At 41.4% G+C, this 15,566-nt stretch overlaps 3 protein-coding genes across 11 annotated transcripts; 1 reads left to right on the top strand and 2 right to left on the bottom strand.

Moving 5' to 3' along the window:
• Positions 1 to 141: 141 nt before the first annotated feature.
• On the bottom strand, positions 142 to 2,177 carry LOC118504644 (tubulin--tyrosine ligase-like protein 12). Its single transcript, XM_036039400.1, has one exon. It carries the CDS (start codon positions 2,059 to 2,061, stop codon positions 208 to 210), a length of 1,854 nt encoding a protein of 617 aa, XP_035895293.1. The 5' UTR covers positions 2,062 to 2,177; the 3' UTR covers positions 142 to 207.
• Positions 2,178 to 2,388: 211 nt separating this feature from the next.
• On the bottom strand, positions 2,389 to 5,183 carry LOC118504646 (zinc finger protein 471-like). Its single transcript, XM_036039402.1, has 2 exons — positions 4,528 to 5,183; positions 2,389 to 4,455 (listed from the first exon to the last, which is right to left on the bottom strand). The coding sequence occupies exons 1-2, from the start codon at positions 5,016 to 5,018 to the stop codon at positions 3,510 to 3,512; spliced, it is 1,437 nt and encodes a 478-aa protein (XP_035895295.1). The 5' UTR covers positions 5,019 to 5,183; the 3' UTR covers positions 2,389 to 3,509.
• A 259-nt stretch (positions 5,184 to 5,442) lies between these two features.
• On the top strand, positions 5,443 to 15,009 carry LOC118504649 (AP-1 complex subunit sigma-2). 9 transcript variants are annotated; one of them, XM_036039413.1, is made up of 6 exons: positions 5,443 to 5,583; positions 5,819 to 5,997; positions 6,066 to 6,174; positions 6,256 to 6,393; positions 8,223 to 8,272; positions 9,500 to 10,146. In XM_036039413.1, the coding sequence occupies exons 1-5, from the start codon at positions 5,581 to 5,583 to the stop codon at positions 8,244 to 8,246; spliced, it is 453 nt and encodes a 150-aa protein (XP_035895306.1). In that variant the 5' UTR covers positions 5,443 to 5,580; the 3' UTR covers positions 8,247 to 8,272; positions 9,500 to 10,146. The 9 variants fall into 9 exon arrangements, with proteins under 9 accessions (XP_035895306.1, XP_035895304.1, XP_035895305.1 ...); XM_036039411.1 differs by having other exon boundaries at positions 8,223 to 8,276; XM_036039412.1 differs by lacking the exon at positions 9,500 to 10,146 and adding an exon at positions 8,605 to 9,088.
• Positions 15,010 to 15,566: the final 557 nt, after the last annotated feature.

Genomic DNA, 15,566 nt, shown 5'->3' with positions numbered 1-15,566 from the left:
CTAGTTGGAATTTGGGAAACGATATGTTGAGGGTGAAAAACGAAAAACGTGAATAAACATCAACGGAAATAAAATTGTAACGTTACCAAAAGCTACTGCCCGTTGTTCTTTCTTCATTTCATCCGAAACTGCTATAATCGATTTTTTGTTTTCAACATATGACACTGGTCCACTTTATTTCATTTTCCACCGTCGTCTGCTGGTGTCCTATACAATGCGCCGGAACACGTCCAAATTTTCCTGATCCAAAAACAGCAAGTTGAACACATCGTTGTAAAAGTCCGGATAGTACTCGCAGGCTCGCTGACAATCAGGGGTAAAGTTCACCTCCAACAGCTTCGGCTGTATTCTGCTGCCCGCTTCCGTCCACTCGAGCATCAAATCGACCGCGTAAAGTCCACGCGATTGGCTACTGGCGCCAATACCGCACGGCGGTCCTAATCGCGTCGCACCCTGCAGCATCTCCTTCAGCATCTCACAAATGTCCGTCTCGATCTGGTCCCAGGGATGGTTCGGGTACTGTGCGCGCCAGCATTGCACAAACTCATCGCACTTCATGTGCCGCAGCTGAAACTGCCCATAGTTCATGACGGTAAAGTGTTTCTCGTAATCGTCGAAATCGTCCAGCTGGAAGGGTTTGTTGGCAAAGCGCAGGAAGAAGTTCGTGTACACGTAAGCGCACAGCTCGTCCACGCTTTTCACCAGCAGCACGTACCGGACGTCGAACTTGACGCTTGCCTCGAGCTCGGACCGCTCGAAAAGGACCGGATGTTCGATGTACTTTTGCGCAATCTTCGGTCCCGTTTGCTGCAGTCGCATGATTTGCGTCAGATTGTCCGTAATGTGCGTATCGAGCGTGCGGGCCAAATTCCAGGGCTTCACTATCCAATGGTTGTCCATGCCGCGTTGGGCCCGATTCTGGTAGTAGGCTACGAAGGGTACCAACTCCGTCTTCAGATTGTACGTTACCGGAAGCCAGCGTGGGTTGGGCGCTAGCGATGGTTCTTCGCCACCGGTCGACGGTAGCTCCTTCGCCATTCGACGGCAAACGATGCTCAGCAGATCCTTGATCGTCATTACGTTCTCGAAGGGGAACTGATTGACGAACTGGTTGGGATTGCTTTCGCTCAGCTCGCGGAACTCCTTGAAATGGCTCGTCATCCAGAGAATGTCGGCGTCGGCCGGATCGGTTACGATTTCATAGGCCGCATCCGTCAGGTATTGGTTGACCAGATCGTACTGCGAGTACACCTTCAGCGGTCTGTTTCCATCGATCAGCGGTGGAGGCACGTCCGGATCCGGGAGGGACTCTTCGATGTGTCCGGCCAAAAAGTACTCCTTCGGTGGTTCCACCTGGGTGAAATCTTCCTTCACGAACGAATCGTAACGCCACGGAAGCAGGAGAGCATCCCGTTCCCGCGAACCGGTTGGCACACTTTCGACAAAATCTCGGTACAGATTTTCACCCTCCTCGATGTCCTCCGTGGGGAATAGCAAACTGTACGTGACTCCTTCCGCGATGTGTATGAACGGAACGACCCGGCAGTTGGGAGAGTCGCCGTGCAGTATCGCACTTCCCACCTCGTCCATCACGTACCAGATTGGCATCCGGTTTTCGACCGACAGTCCGTCCGCGTTCAGCGAGTAGGTATTGCACCAGCGCCACATGTCCTGCAGGATGCGCGGGATGTAGGCGTTCGGTGGGACATCATCGTCTTGCTGGAGGCCCATCATCACAGCCAGACGGCTCACTAGCTCCGGATGGGCGTTTAGCAACTGGCGTGCATTGTCCGTACGAAATGTCCACGCATGATCGATAAGATAGATTTCCGTCGGATCGTTCGCCTTCAATCCACCTTCTTTGGACACTTGCAGCGTCCACACGGGATCTTCGGGCGATCGAGGTTCCTCGCCATAATCTACCGCAAGCAGCGAAAAGGAAAGCCCGGCATCGAACACCTGGTCTGACAGCTTGCGGTACAGCTCTGGCCATAGATGTTCCGGCACACCGGACGATTGCAGCTGTGGCTTGTGAGCCGCTTCGAATGCTTCGTAATCCATTTGGATGAGGGAATACAATCTTGCGTTCTAGTGTTTTCGGTCTGCCAGCTTTTTACTCACACCGGAATGCGGCAACGTGCCATTCGATTGGCAGAAACGATGTAAACAAACCGGCTAATATTTTGACAGCTACACACAAGGTTGCTATACCGCCGACAGCACCACTTTGCACTATGGGTTTGCAGGTGGACGGATGTTATTTATTCAAATTAAAAAAAGTAACCGTTATTTTTTTGTTTTACTATTTTAAGACGCCTTACCTTTATAATTTTGTTGTGCTCAGCATTTTTCGGATTTTTTTTTCGAATAAAAATGCAACCACATAACTCTTTCTATTGGCGCTACGACAGAGAATAACTTAGCACGTTCTACTTAATTTATTTGGGGCCGATTAATAAATACGCGTTCTTACAGATTAACAGTAACGATTCACTACCCATAGATGACACAAATAAATAAATAAGTTAATAATAAATACTGCCCAAACAACTGACTCAGCACTAAACAAAATGCTGCTCGCCTAACATTGGCGTGGAATAAATACTGGCGATCAGATCTGAAGCAGCTTTCAGTCGAAACAAGTACAGCACGTAATACAAATTAAACAAAGAAACAAGTTCAGTGTCTCTGTGTGGCACATTCCACTACCAGTTTGCGAATAACAGTCACGGGGCGATACGTGGGGCATTCTTTAACGAAGCTAACTAACCTAGCATGTAAAAAAAAAACGAAAACGCTTAACATTACACAAAAATGAACAACGCACATGCGGGACGCGGCTTGCCGAATCCCGCCTGTGAAGTTTAAATAATGGCATACTGGTAAAAAGAGCCTCCTGCCGCCTGCTGCTTCTTACATGTGTTGTTCTACGTAACGGCTGGCAACACGACATACTAAATATATATTATATTTATATATTACCATGATGTACGCATACGCTAGATAATTTGTTCGAATTGAAGTAGATTTCGTTTAGCTTTTCTGTTTTGACTACGACATGTGTTTAGGGCTTTTTGTCTTGCTGCGGATGATTCGTGATGATCGTGTGCCTCGCGCATCCATCGTTTCTCTGATGTTGGCTGCACTAAAATGACGACAATCGCATGTTCTATATACTAACGTTTTGTTTTTTCCTTCCTTCTTTGTTTTCAGGTACACCGGTAGCTTAGAGAATGTGTTTATCGATTTCCATGATCCAGTTCAGATCATGCCTGTAGTATGATGCTCATTCTGACCATCTACCCACTTCGTGTTCGTACTACTTATCTGTCTTTTAACCACAGCGCTGGGTTGTTACATACACCCGCATCGCTAAGCTGTAGCTTGTTAATTTGGCCTAAAATCAAATAATTTACTGCTTTACTTATTACTTACCATCGGAATAAAGAGAGTAGTATGCTGAGTATCGTCGTTTCTCTTCTCGTTTTTTGGCTCCGTTCCCCAACATTCTATCGTACCATGTGGATGCGCTTGGCATGCAGCACCAGATAGCGCTTTTGCTTCGTGCTGAATCCACACAGCGGACACTGGTACGGTTCCGTCGTAACGTGCGTCAGTTTGTGCTTCTGCAGACATTCGTTCGTGTTGAACTTCTTGTCGCACTGGCTGCAGGAATAGTTTCGCTCATCCAGATGGACCAGCTCGTGGCTTACGAGATGATTCCGGAACCGGAACTTTTTGTCACAAAACCGGCAGCTAAACTGTAGCTTGTCGTCGTGCACCCGCATGTGATTGTACAGTGCAACGTTCGTTTTGAACCGCTTGTCGCACACGGTGCATCCGAAGTTGCGTTCCCGCGAGTGCAGATTGGCAATGTGATTGTTCAGCAAACGGCGATTGCCAAACTTTTTCTCGCAGAACGTACAATCGAACTTTTTGATGTTCAAATGCACCTGGTTCACGTGGTACGAGTACGCGCTTCGGTTGCCCAGTGTCTTCTCACAGATGTAGCAATACAGTTTACGGCCTTCCACGGCTTTCATCGCGTCGGGAGTGGCGGTCGCCAGATCCTTCTCATCGTTTTCCTTGTTCGTGCTACCTTCTCCGGATTTTATTTCCGTCGTTTGCTGACTCCCTTCAGCCTCTTCCAATTCGCCCTCGGGTTCATCTTCTCCTAGGCCCGAGCCGGATGCCATGCTTTCCGGTTCCTGTTCCGTTCCTTCGGTTGCGGACGCAGGTTGCAGCAAGCTTAATGCATGCATCGTCATGTGCTCGATTAAGAGAGCCCTATCAAGATAGTTGTCACACTGTTCGCAATGGAAAATCTGCTCCCAATGTTGATCCTTCAAGTGATCTACTAGTGCCGTTTGGGAATCGAATCCCGTGCTGCCGGAACCACCATTCGTGCGGCAAAACGTGCACGTAATTGTTCTGCCTTTAGATGAAGATTTTTGACTAAAACGAACGTAAAAGAGAGAATGCGATCATAACAAACGCACTGAATCCAATAACATGTTATTCTGTTACCTTTTCTTTGATTCTTGATCGTGTGGGGATGTTGCTGATTGCTGTGGTGCAGCACTAGCAACACTCTCCAACCTGCTGCCACCAGGCTCAGCATCTTCTTTCGATGAATGATCATTGTTATCCGTCTGTTCGTCGTTAGTACCATTCGCTAGCAATTCCTGTTGTCGTTGCTCTTCGCAGGATTTCAGTATCGATTCAAACCGTTCCTCCATCACACGGCACTTCTCGAACAGGTCGTGCCACTTGGTGATGATGTCTTTGCAGCAGAAGCAAATTTTCGTCGGCAGTGTGCCATTCTCTTCGATATCCACGTTCAGATACTTTGCTATCTTGCCCCGCAGGTCGTTCTGGTACCGCGAATGCACCGATGTAAGCGTTTCATCCGTTTTTCCACATATGCGACAGATTTTCTTCAAATCGATAAGGGCCGCCCTAGATTCAGCCGCGGTAGTGGCGCCCGTACTGGGCGCGCTTTTCCGTGCCATTTCCATTGCGGTTGGGTGTGCGTGTGTACCGTGAAATGTGCTGTGCTACGGTTGGCAAATTATGTATTTCGTGCTGTATTTTCACATTTTTCACACCACTTTTGCTTCATTGTCGTCTACAACAAATTGTTTTCGCTTTTTCTTTTTTTCCGATCTCAACAACTTCAGTTGTGTTTTTTCGCTGTCAAACGGCGTGAGAATGTTTATGATAGTCGTGTTGAGTACTTCACAAATGTGTCTTTTCTGAATCTATACAACCGTGTGTAAAAATGGCATTTCACGGCCTGATCTCGCCTAAAAACTGTTATCAGCAACCTCAAATGGAACTTCGTAATTACAAAATACTTAAGAAATGTGAAAGATTAATTTTAACTGACTGAAACGAGCATATAAAAACAACTGCTGTTTTCGTACGATATTCGTTTCGACACCCCTGGACTCTTTTCCCACAAAGCTGTCAGTGACACACACGCACTTGACAGCAACACATATTATTTTCCTCGTTCCAGTTCGGGTGCATATTGTTACATGTTTTAAACGAAAAACGATCTCCCTAGTGTAGAACATAATGGTACGTGTATTTTGTGGTCTGCAGCTAACTAGCAAGCATAATCTGCAATTGCAATACCGTTTTGCTCCGGGTTGTGGCCGGGTATCAGCTTTCGCTAAGCAAATCCGATCCGTCCCGGTGCCATGACGTCATCAGTTGATATGTTGGATGTGTCGTGCAAACAGTGTAGCAATTTAAGGCGACAAAGCGTTATCAAAGCTAAATCTTTCGCAATCCCCTTTTTTCCTATTTGTAGTTGCAGTTTATGCTCCTGTTCAGCCGACAAGGCAAACTTAGGCTACAGAAATGGTACGTCGCACACTCGGATAAGGTGAAGAAGAAGATCACCCGCGAACTGATCACAACAATCCTCTCCCGTAAACCCAAGATGTGTTCCTTCTTGGAGTGGAAAGACTGTACCATTGTTTACAAAAGGTAAGTAAACGTTTGCCCAGGCCGTATAAAAAAAGGGTACGTGAAACTTGTATCTTCTATCTCCACAGATACGCCAGCTTGTACTTTTGCTGCGCTATCGAACAGAACGACAATGAGCTGTTAACGCTGGAAGTGATACACAGATACGTGGAGCTGCTGGACAAGTACTTCGGCAGTGTAAGTAACGCATTGCCTTTATTAGATACTGTGGTTTGCATAGCGGGCAAAAATAGATGAAATGTTTCTCCGGCGTTTCAGGTATGTGAGCTGGACATCATATTCAACTTCGAGAAGGCCTACTTCATACTGGACGAGTTGCTGGTGGGAGGCGAAATACAGGAAACGTCCAAAAAGAATGTCCTCAAGGCTATAGCGGCTCAAGATGTGCTACAAGAGGTCAGTACACCCGATGATTCTTACGATATATAAGCTCACATTCAGCGAGAACTCTCCCCTTGCAAAACGATGTCATCAAAACGAGACTCTTGCCACCACCATCCATGTTACAGAAGCTACTGCAAACCACAGACACACAGACAACCGAAACCGAATGCCTTATGCAGTGTATATGTTTCTTTAATTACATTCGTCATTCAATCTACACGAAACAGACACGCTATATCGGCTCCCTTCTACCGCTAGCTCATCGCTCACCGCCAGCAACCAAATGCGTTGTTGTGGCGTTGCGTTAAATAAGCTTTTCCGTTTATCGCATCTGTGCTATTTATTCCTGCCGACTCATGCCAACATGTTTTCGTACGTTCGCTCGACCATTTCCCTGTGTCGGTGTTAGGTGGAGCAAAGATTTGTTTGTTAAAGTTGTTTTGTTTTGTTGATTCGTGCGTGCTTTTAGTTAGTTAATGTCCTTGTGTTTGTTATTTTATTTTAAATCAATTTTACACCATAATCAGCCTGCTAAGTTGCTGTTTGAGTTGATGTTTTGTTCGGCAAAACATTCCACAACCAAATTATCCGTCTTGCCCGAAGCCAAAAAATGTCCAATTTTGTTTCTATCTTTTTGCTTTGCTGTATTGTCAACCCTTTTTGTTTTTAAATTACAATTATTTACCAAAAAATCTCTTAAATTTTATTGGAGCCCTTTAGCGGTATCAGACACATACAGTCGTGTGGTTTTGTGTATTATTGGTGGATCGCGAAAGATCACCCAATAAATACATCATTCCGTAACGAAAAGTTGAAGAAAGTTTTTAACGTACTTCGTCTATAGCGAATGGCCACCCTAACGTTTCTGTAAGAGGCATGAAAAGTGTAGTACTTAAATTAAATTAAGCGTTTAGCGTTTAAGTAATATAGGCACAATAACAGCATCCTAATGTTTAACATATCTGTTAGATCGTACTGGAATGTGCTCTGCTGCAATTGTTAGAACAAACAGAAAAAGAACATCCTCTTACATTCTTACTGTCTTAGTCCTTCCATTTAGTATCTTGTATGCTCTAGTGTCGTAGTGTCTCGTCTTATGTCTTCTTGATTTATAAAGAGTCCCCCCAAAAGAGGAAATCCAGCATGTGTGCGAATGCGTTACTAATACCGTTATCGGGTGGGTAGCTTAGACATTGCCTGTAGTTTGTTTAGAATGGCTAGAAATGTGTCCGATCGTCCTTCTTCTCTCCTTCTTTCTCTGTCTGTACTGTATCACTGTCTTTGTATTCTTCCAAATCGTTATAAAAATATTTAATCTTAAAATCAAAATATCTTTCCTTAAATTTAATTTTTATTTTAATGAAGTGAGAGAGAGTTATTTACCATTTGCATGAGTTGTTTTGTTGTTCAATGATTTACTTATATATATTTTTTAAATCAATCCAAATAATCTACAACTTTTTCTTATACAACTGCTTTGTTTGCAATCATTTTGAGCGGTATGTTAAGCTTCTGACGCTTTCCGACACCACTCCTCACTTTATTCGTACCACTTCAACCCCATCTGCGAGTTTTCCTCTTTTTCATCTCCGTTTTCCTTCAATTCTTTCTTTCTCTTTCTTCTCTCTACTTTCACGATTTTACGCTACGTATTTGTACCGTTTGTTTTTGCGATGAAAAAAAAAATGCAAATTGGAAACCTAAATGTGAACGAACACTGCAACACCGCCATCACACCCTACATGGCCGTATGTAACTTTTGGACAAAATTCGCAATCGGCCTTTGCCTACGAATCCTCCTACCCTTTACCACCGTGAACGGGCCACCGTTCCACTGATAGGATCTAAACGAAAATCTTAACTGATAAATTGGCCCATTACCAGCGCCTGCGTAGGTAGCTATATTGAGTAAGATTTACGTTTACTTGAATGCCATCTGCTTTATGCGCCATTCTAGCTGCTAGCGAACGTATTTTATGTCTATTAACTCGCTCGACAATTGCATCCCGTCTTGTGCTTAGCGCTTAAGCGTAGTCAAACTTTGCTGGTTTGATGACCAACATATTTTTTTTTAACAACAACACACATGCCGCAAATTTTCTCTCTCTCTCTCTCTATGCTCCTCAAAGTGTGCTGCAAATGGCTTCTATTTATTCGTCTTTTTGTGTTTTCTTCTTCTTCCGTTTCCTTCCCGCACACCGCGATTACCGTAACCCGATGCAGCAAAAGGAACTGGAGTGCTAATGAGTTTAAAAAGAGCAAAAAGTGCACATTAAATCTATCGAATATTTAAATGGTTTTATTTACACGATTTCGCGTTCGACCGGTGCAACTCGAGCAGGCAAAAATAGTTCAACAAATAGTCAATCGTGTGTTGGGTTGGTTGGCAAATAATGTAATGGCTTTGTCCTTCGTTTTTGGCTTGTTCAACAGCAGGCCCAGATAGTGGGTGACAATCGACAGAGCTGGGCTGAAACAGAAATGCGCGCATCCTCTTCATCTACGCTGTAAATATGCAAATGGTTCGGAATATTCAAATGTGCTTATCCGTTACATATTTAAGTTGTTCGTTATCGTTAAATTAGTGTTCCTTCTTACGACGTTTGTACTTTGTCTCTTTCTCTCTCTTTCTTTTGGTCAAGTTTGGTCGTTTTAATTTTGCTACTGGGAGTGTTTTTTGCAATAGAGTTTCTTTGATATTCATCCATTTGCTTCTTCGAGTTTGTAGAATTTTTTTAATAACATGTTCCCGAAAGGGCACAGCAAAATACAGGGCTCTTTGGTTGATAATTTAAAAGCATCGATCCTATTTTGTAAACTCTGCATGAAATGGTAAACAAAGCTAGATAACAATTCATGCAAAAAGATTAACGTAAGGATCGATCGATTTTACATTATCAACAGAAACGCCCTATAATGTTTGCATTGCCTGCGTAATAGACGAGATATCAATCGGGATCGGGTCCTCCGCTGGTGCTTGGGATGCAGAGCCTCATCACATTCGCTCCGCCTTCATCGATCGACTGAACCATCCTTATCGTTTAAGTTGGTTGGATTTGGGAACCGCTGCAATTCGCCTCGATTTCTTCACTAAAATCAACTCCACCTTCTGTTACAGGTCTTAGACGATGAAGATTATTTCCTATTGTACTAAATTCAAAACCCCGAACCAGGGTTTAGTTTCTTGTTTTCCCTTCTGTCCACCGTCTTTTGCCATCTGCCGATCACAGACACTACAACGCAAACCATATACTAAGACACAGAACCTTCTTCACCTATTCGAGCTTGTTCGAATAATTCGAAATGAGAGGATTTCTTTTTTAAGAGTTTTTTTTTCGCAAATAAGTTTTCCGTAAAACAATCAGACGTCCGACAGTAAAAAGTCTGGTAAAGCTTTTAGCATGAACCATATATATATATAATCATGACTTAACGATTAATAGCATAAGCAAAACATAATCACAAATAATGCTGACAGTGGCATATTAATAATAGCAACCGATTTATTCGTTACTCTAAACGATAAAAGAGCCATCTATCCTTTTCACACGCTTAATAAAAATATATTTCGGAAATATGATAGACAACAAAAAAGGGCAATGCTGTTGCAAATAATAGTTTAAAAAATGAAAAAATTTAACGATATAAAAAATACCCCCACGACGACATACACAAACATATGTAACCATGATTTACTTTTTATCGTAAAAAATGTTCCCAAAAAAAGAAAAATATGCCCCAAAATATACACCACCACAACACACACGTTTCTACCCTTTTTTTATTACTCTTTTTCTTTCTGTTTTTTGCTCTTGATGTTCTTGACGTTCTTCACTTTGGAAAAATGGCGTTGTTTCTCTTGTTCTTCTGCTGCTGTTGTTCTGTAAAGTTCTGTAAATTCATTCATTTTTATCCAAAATCCTTTCCCCTTTTAATTGGCGTTTGTAGTTGAAATGTTGAAACTCTTATTTAAATTGTACAATTTCCACTAACTTTTGAAGCCGCATTAGCCTTTGGAGTCGTTTGTTTTTCTTGTAGTAGATTTGGCATGAACGATGCAACTAATCCAAAAATTAGTTTAACATTTAATAATTGTTACTCTATAGTAGTTTTGTAGTGTATATTTTGTTATTAAAAGTTCTTCCCGGAAACAAAATTTATTTCGCCACTCAAAAAGCTGCGAAGGGCGGTCAACAGGTTTGGATGGTTTTTTTCTTCTTCCAATTTTTGTGTGTAAATATTTTCTAAACTCTAACTAAAACGATTTTTGTTATTAGCCAACGTTAGATCTGCATGTGTGTATGTAGCAAGTAATGGTGCCGAAAGGGAACCCACTTAGAACCACACTCCAACCCGGTCGTCCAGTATCCGCGGCATGGCACTACTTTTTCCAACACAACATTACCATCCTCCCCCTCAAAAACCAACACTGACGATGGCTGGCAGCGCTTACACTACCTCTTCGCTATGTAAATATAATGCAAATGTGCCACAGAACACGAGCCGGGTGCAAACAGTATCGCGGTAGTAATCGTAGTATTAATTATTTCCCATCTCTATTGGTATCGTTCGGCAAATACTCTTCTTGCGTATCTTCCGATTGGTTCAAATGGTCGCCCATCGCAAAAAGGTTCATTTTAAAAAAATCTACCAATCTTTCCATACTTTTTTTTTCACTTTTAGCATTAGCAAATCAAAAGAAACAGACCAACAACACCTTCCTTGTTATATTGTTATTTTCCCTTTTGTCCAGGATGAAGCGGCGGACGGTGCCTTAAGAGATATTGGACTGCTCTGAACAGACAAATAAAAAACACCCTGAATCCAGCGATACATCCCTCTGTTGCTACTTTCTCTACCATACTACTTCCTTCAATCCTATCTGGTTTCTAGGGCATTTTTATTTTGGGCGCGTGACTGCCGGTTTCAAGCCAGTAGTGATAGATTAATAAAACCTAACTCGCTAGATACGGGAAAACAGATAGGGGGATAGGTGGCCATTTATACACCAACACGCAGTGTGTTTTCGCGTTTTCTTATGGACAAAAAGTTTTCAAACACTCTCTTGAGTACAATAAACAGATAAAGCTTTCACCCTTACCGATTGCTCTCTATCGAAAGTAAACGACGGTCGTGGGTTGTACCATATTATACAATCTTTTAATTCTTCTACAACAATTTTGACAAGGTGGTTTGTTACGTATCTTGCTTACCAACTTTGAACGTTCCCATATTTAATTTTATAATTATTTCTTCTCTTTTTCGCATAACAAATAGTAAGCTAGTCTACAATTATCGTAAACCAAAACTAACTGTAGCCTGCGTACAGTAAAAAAAAATTTAAAGCACAGTCGAATTCCTTTTTTTCCCTCCTAAAATCTAGGCATGATTAGTGGAATTTATATGCACTTACCCCGAAATAGCAAATGCACCAAGCTTATGCGGCTGCTATCATTTCCTTTAGAATTGAAATATTTCCTCTTTTTTTTCAACAATGTTTTCCAATCCATTTCAAAAATGCTTGACAGAAACTCTAAAAACCAATCTCTATTAAACGTGAACAATTTAAGGATCAATCTCTATTCCCTTCATCGTTGTCGTCGAGTTGTTTGCTGATGATGAAGTGCAAACACATTCTTTTACATCATTTTTTCTGATGCTCTTGTTTTTCCAACCGTTTTATGTTACCATTTGAATTTCATCCAATTACCATCCCTATAACACACACATATATATGGCCCTTAAAGGACACTTACTACCTCATACTAGCGAGAGTGTTTCTTTCCGCTGTCCTACTTTCATCATCGCTCATACAATCATCAAAACCCTGCGAGCTCTTCTCTAATCGCAACCGGTTATCGGTACACAAAAGCAAAACCCCAAAAGTAAACCAAAAGACAACCTTCTTTCGTCTTACATCCCCACCCCCGAACAAGGTACGTAGATGTGTATGTGTGTGTGTTTGTTTGTGTTGTATGTGTGTGTTTGTGTTTATCTCTGACCGTGCTCCAGCCTCCCGGTGCATGTTTCTATGTGTTTTTGATGTTTTTATTTCAAAATGCAGCTCTTTCGAATGTGCCCGACTAAATGCACGAACGAACAACACGTCGTCGTCCTGTACTAAGCAAATGCATTGTCCCACACTAACACTAGCATTTGTTTTGTTTCCGCTCAGTCCTTTTCCAGAACAGGGGTCTCCAAACCACTCCAAACTACGGCCTGTGCAGGAATTTAGCCTTTACATTAAAAAAATAATGAGGCTTTTTTCCTTATTTGCATGTACTTGTTTTTTTTTTAATTATTAAAAATGATGTTGCCTCGGCTGATGATCAGTAGTTGAAATAGGACTTTTGAGGAATTGCAGTAAAGATAGATGATGATGACGAAGAGTCCCGTCTCGTAGCAGAGGATTGGGATAGGATTGAGAATACGGAATCATTATCACTATAACTAATTCACTAATATATAACAATCCTTTGTCTGAAAACTAAGACATTAAACTACGACAATATTTGGGGGAAATTTTGTAAAGGGAAAACGATACTCATGATAGGAAAGAAAGAAAAGTTTTTTTGAAGTGTTGTTAGATTCCAACAAGCATCTGCACTTTTGAGAGTTGTAAGAATAGTTCTATAAAAATTTGGTGATTGATATTTTAAAGATGAAGACTATAACAATTTGTTGATTAAAAGTTACATTATGCACAAAGGCATGTCTCAGAATAATATTCCAGAACACAATCATCAAGGAAGCAGCAAAGTTGCTCATAAAACATTTCGTGATATATAACGCATTGCATAGGCCTATTACAAGTGGTAATTTTGGTTGGAATAATTCCGGAATTTCGTTGTCAAAATTTCTTTTCCCCTCCTTTTTGAAAATCCTGTATGAGTTAGTATATCCTTTTTTATTCATGGAGGACTTCCTAGTTGTATTACTTCACATAATTTATTTAAATATCAGGTGAAGAGTGATCCGGCATATCCGCCAGGTTTTTTAATTTTTAAAGATAGGGATACAAAGGCTCAAACATTGTTAAGTGAAATTATTTCCCTTAGTCAAGCTTAACGAAAATATTTTAACAGGCCATCCGGAACTTCTTAACAGGTTCGCTCATTCTTATCCTATTAATATTATCCTATATCCTCCATGATATCGGATTCAGTACGGTGTTTGCGGCTTAAAGTTTGGAGACCCCTGTACTAGGATATTGTCACAATTTTATCCAAAAGCTGATATAAGTCGTTTGAATATTGCAATGTTACGGTTCGTTTGCATTTTTTAAAAGTAATTTTCACTTAAATTGTGTTTATGTTTTCTTGTACTATGTCTTTTAGTAGCTGCTGTTTTTGAACGATTTAGTATATTGGCACTCCTCTAGCACAGAACTGGGAGATTAGTTAGACTTCATTGCTGTTTTGTTGTTGTTATTTTCTTTTGCATTTTCAAATAATATACGTTTGTTTCTTGTTTTACTACTTTCACGATTCGTTTTAACAAACTAACTCTCTTTTCCTACTGTTACGTTATTACATTGCTTTGCGCTCTTTTTCCGTACTCGATTAATAAAAATAAAACTCTCGTTAGACCTCAAACGCAACGTAAACAAATATAAAACAATTATAAAACAGTTCAAAAAGAAACACTCGATAGACCGTAACCGTTTTTGTACTGCCTACCGTATCGAGATTAAACCTGACGAAAATTAATGCATTCGTACTGTCTACTTCGTAGGACGAAACGCCACAGGGATTCTTCGAGGATCATGGGCTCGGATAGACAGCGGCCGGTGTCGGTGGAACAAGACGTATCCTTTCGCTAGCCAAAGCTCGCAACGAATTATGATTTACGGTAGTGGAATAGTGGAAGAAGTAATTTTTGTTTGTACCAAACTCTTCTCACAGCTAGTTTGGCAGAGTATTATTTGGGATAATTTCTTTTCAAGTTCATCTCCGCGCATTTAAGTTGATCCTTTCTTGTCGAAAAAGTTCCCAAGTTCTCAACATATCATTTTATCGTTTGGTTAAGAAAAAAAAGTTTACTATTTCAACGATTTTGCGTGCAATGCAATTACTCTAAAAATTTGCGTATTATATAGAGCAAAACCAATTTCCCACGATACGGCACATTTTCATCAGACACCGTACTATGACGCTGCGCTACCCAAAATGAGCTTTCAACCGGTAAGAGGAGGTATGAGAGTCGAAGAGGATGCAGATTGGGTCGAGCGGTTTCGTACGCTCGATCCCACCTCATTGCTCATCCTGTACTTAAGACCTGTGCGTGTGTGTGAGTGTATGTAAGATAATTCGTCAACATTTCCATCGGCATTACTTGGTCCTCGCAGTGGAAGGGCGTGCATTTCCCATTACACACTTTATATCGAATCAATTCATTACTATGATGATTGGGCAGAGAACTGCACGGTGATCGAACGACGATTGATCGACGACAAACGACCTACAACAATACAGCGGTAGCATTTATATAGTGTAGTGTAAACCTATTCTCGTTGATAAAGCTGTTTAGTTTAACGTAATAGTGAGATCTTATTCCACGTATATACTTATCGAAAACAAGAACATGCGATTTCTAATAAAATTAGAAGTTAGAGTAGAATGTAAAGAAGATCATTCAGCTGTATTAACTGTGAACGATGGGGTATGTATATTGAGAATTTGTGTGACCTCAACTGTCATTTTAAAACGTTATATTTACATGCAAATTAGACTGGAGTTCCACTACTCAGTCGTACAAACATTGTATGGGATTTGAAGGATGAGGTCGGCCAGTCAAACTGCCATCCAATGTTATTCGTCAAATCCCATACAATGTTTGAACGTCTAGTCGTTTACGACAGAGCAGTGACTACAGCCTTAGGATCGAAAGAAAACGAACCTGCGTTTGAGCGAAAGGTGTGGTTCTTAATGGCACCTATTTCATCGACTCTTTTTCAATATTAAGCTTCAAAGTGGACATAAACAACATTGAAGAGTCGGCATCTGCTGAGTGCTCTATTTATCAAAAAAGATCTTAAAAAATCAATGTACGTCTGAACAACAAGCGAATCGAGTGAGATCATCCAGCAAAGAAACTAAATATCATGGTTAACGTCGTATCCGACGGATGTAGTTGATGCAGGCTATAGCCTCTCGATTGCAGGAGATAAACCTGTATAATTTGAA

The sequence above is a fragment of the Anopheles stephensi genome, chromosome 2 (assembly GCF_013141755.1).
Source record: "Anopheles stephensi strain Indian chromosome 2, UCI_ANSTEP_V1.0, whole genome shotgun sequence".
In the NCBI taxonomy this organism is placed as follows: Eukaryota; Metazoa; Arthropoda; class Insecta; order Diptera; family Culicidae; genus Anopheles; species Anopheles stephensi.
This window is presented reverse-complemented; position numbering and strand designations above follow the sequence as displayed.

Excerpts from the sequence above, each read along its gene's own strand:
- LOC118504644 (XM_036039400.1), bottom strand. The coding sequence starts at position 2,061 with ATGGATTACGAAGCATTCGAAGCGGCTCACAAGCCACAGCTGCAATCG.
- LOC118504646 (XM_036039402.1), bottom strand. The coding sequence starts at position 5,018 with ATGGAAATGGCACGGAAAAGCGCGCCCAGTACGGGCGCCACTACCGCG. Across the intron at positions 4,456-4,527 it reads GATCAAGAATCAAAGAAAAG|TCAAAAATCTTCATCTAAAG; the intron begins GTAACAGAATAA and ends CGTTCGTTTTAG.
- LOC118504649 (XM_036039406.1), top strand. Across the intron at positions 6,175-6,255 it reads TGGACAAGTACTTCGGCAGT|GTATGTGAGCTGGACATCAT; the intron begins GTAAGTAACGCA and ends CCGGCGTTTCAG. Across the intron at positions 6,394-14,115 it reads CTCAAGATGTGCTACAAGAG|GACGAAACGCCACAGGGATT; the intron begins GTCAGTACACCC and ends TCTACTTCGTAG.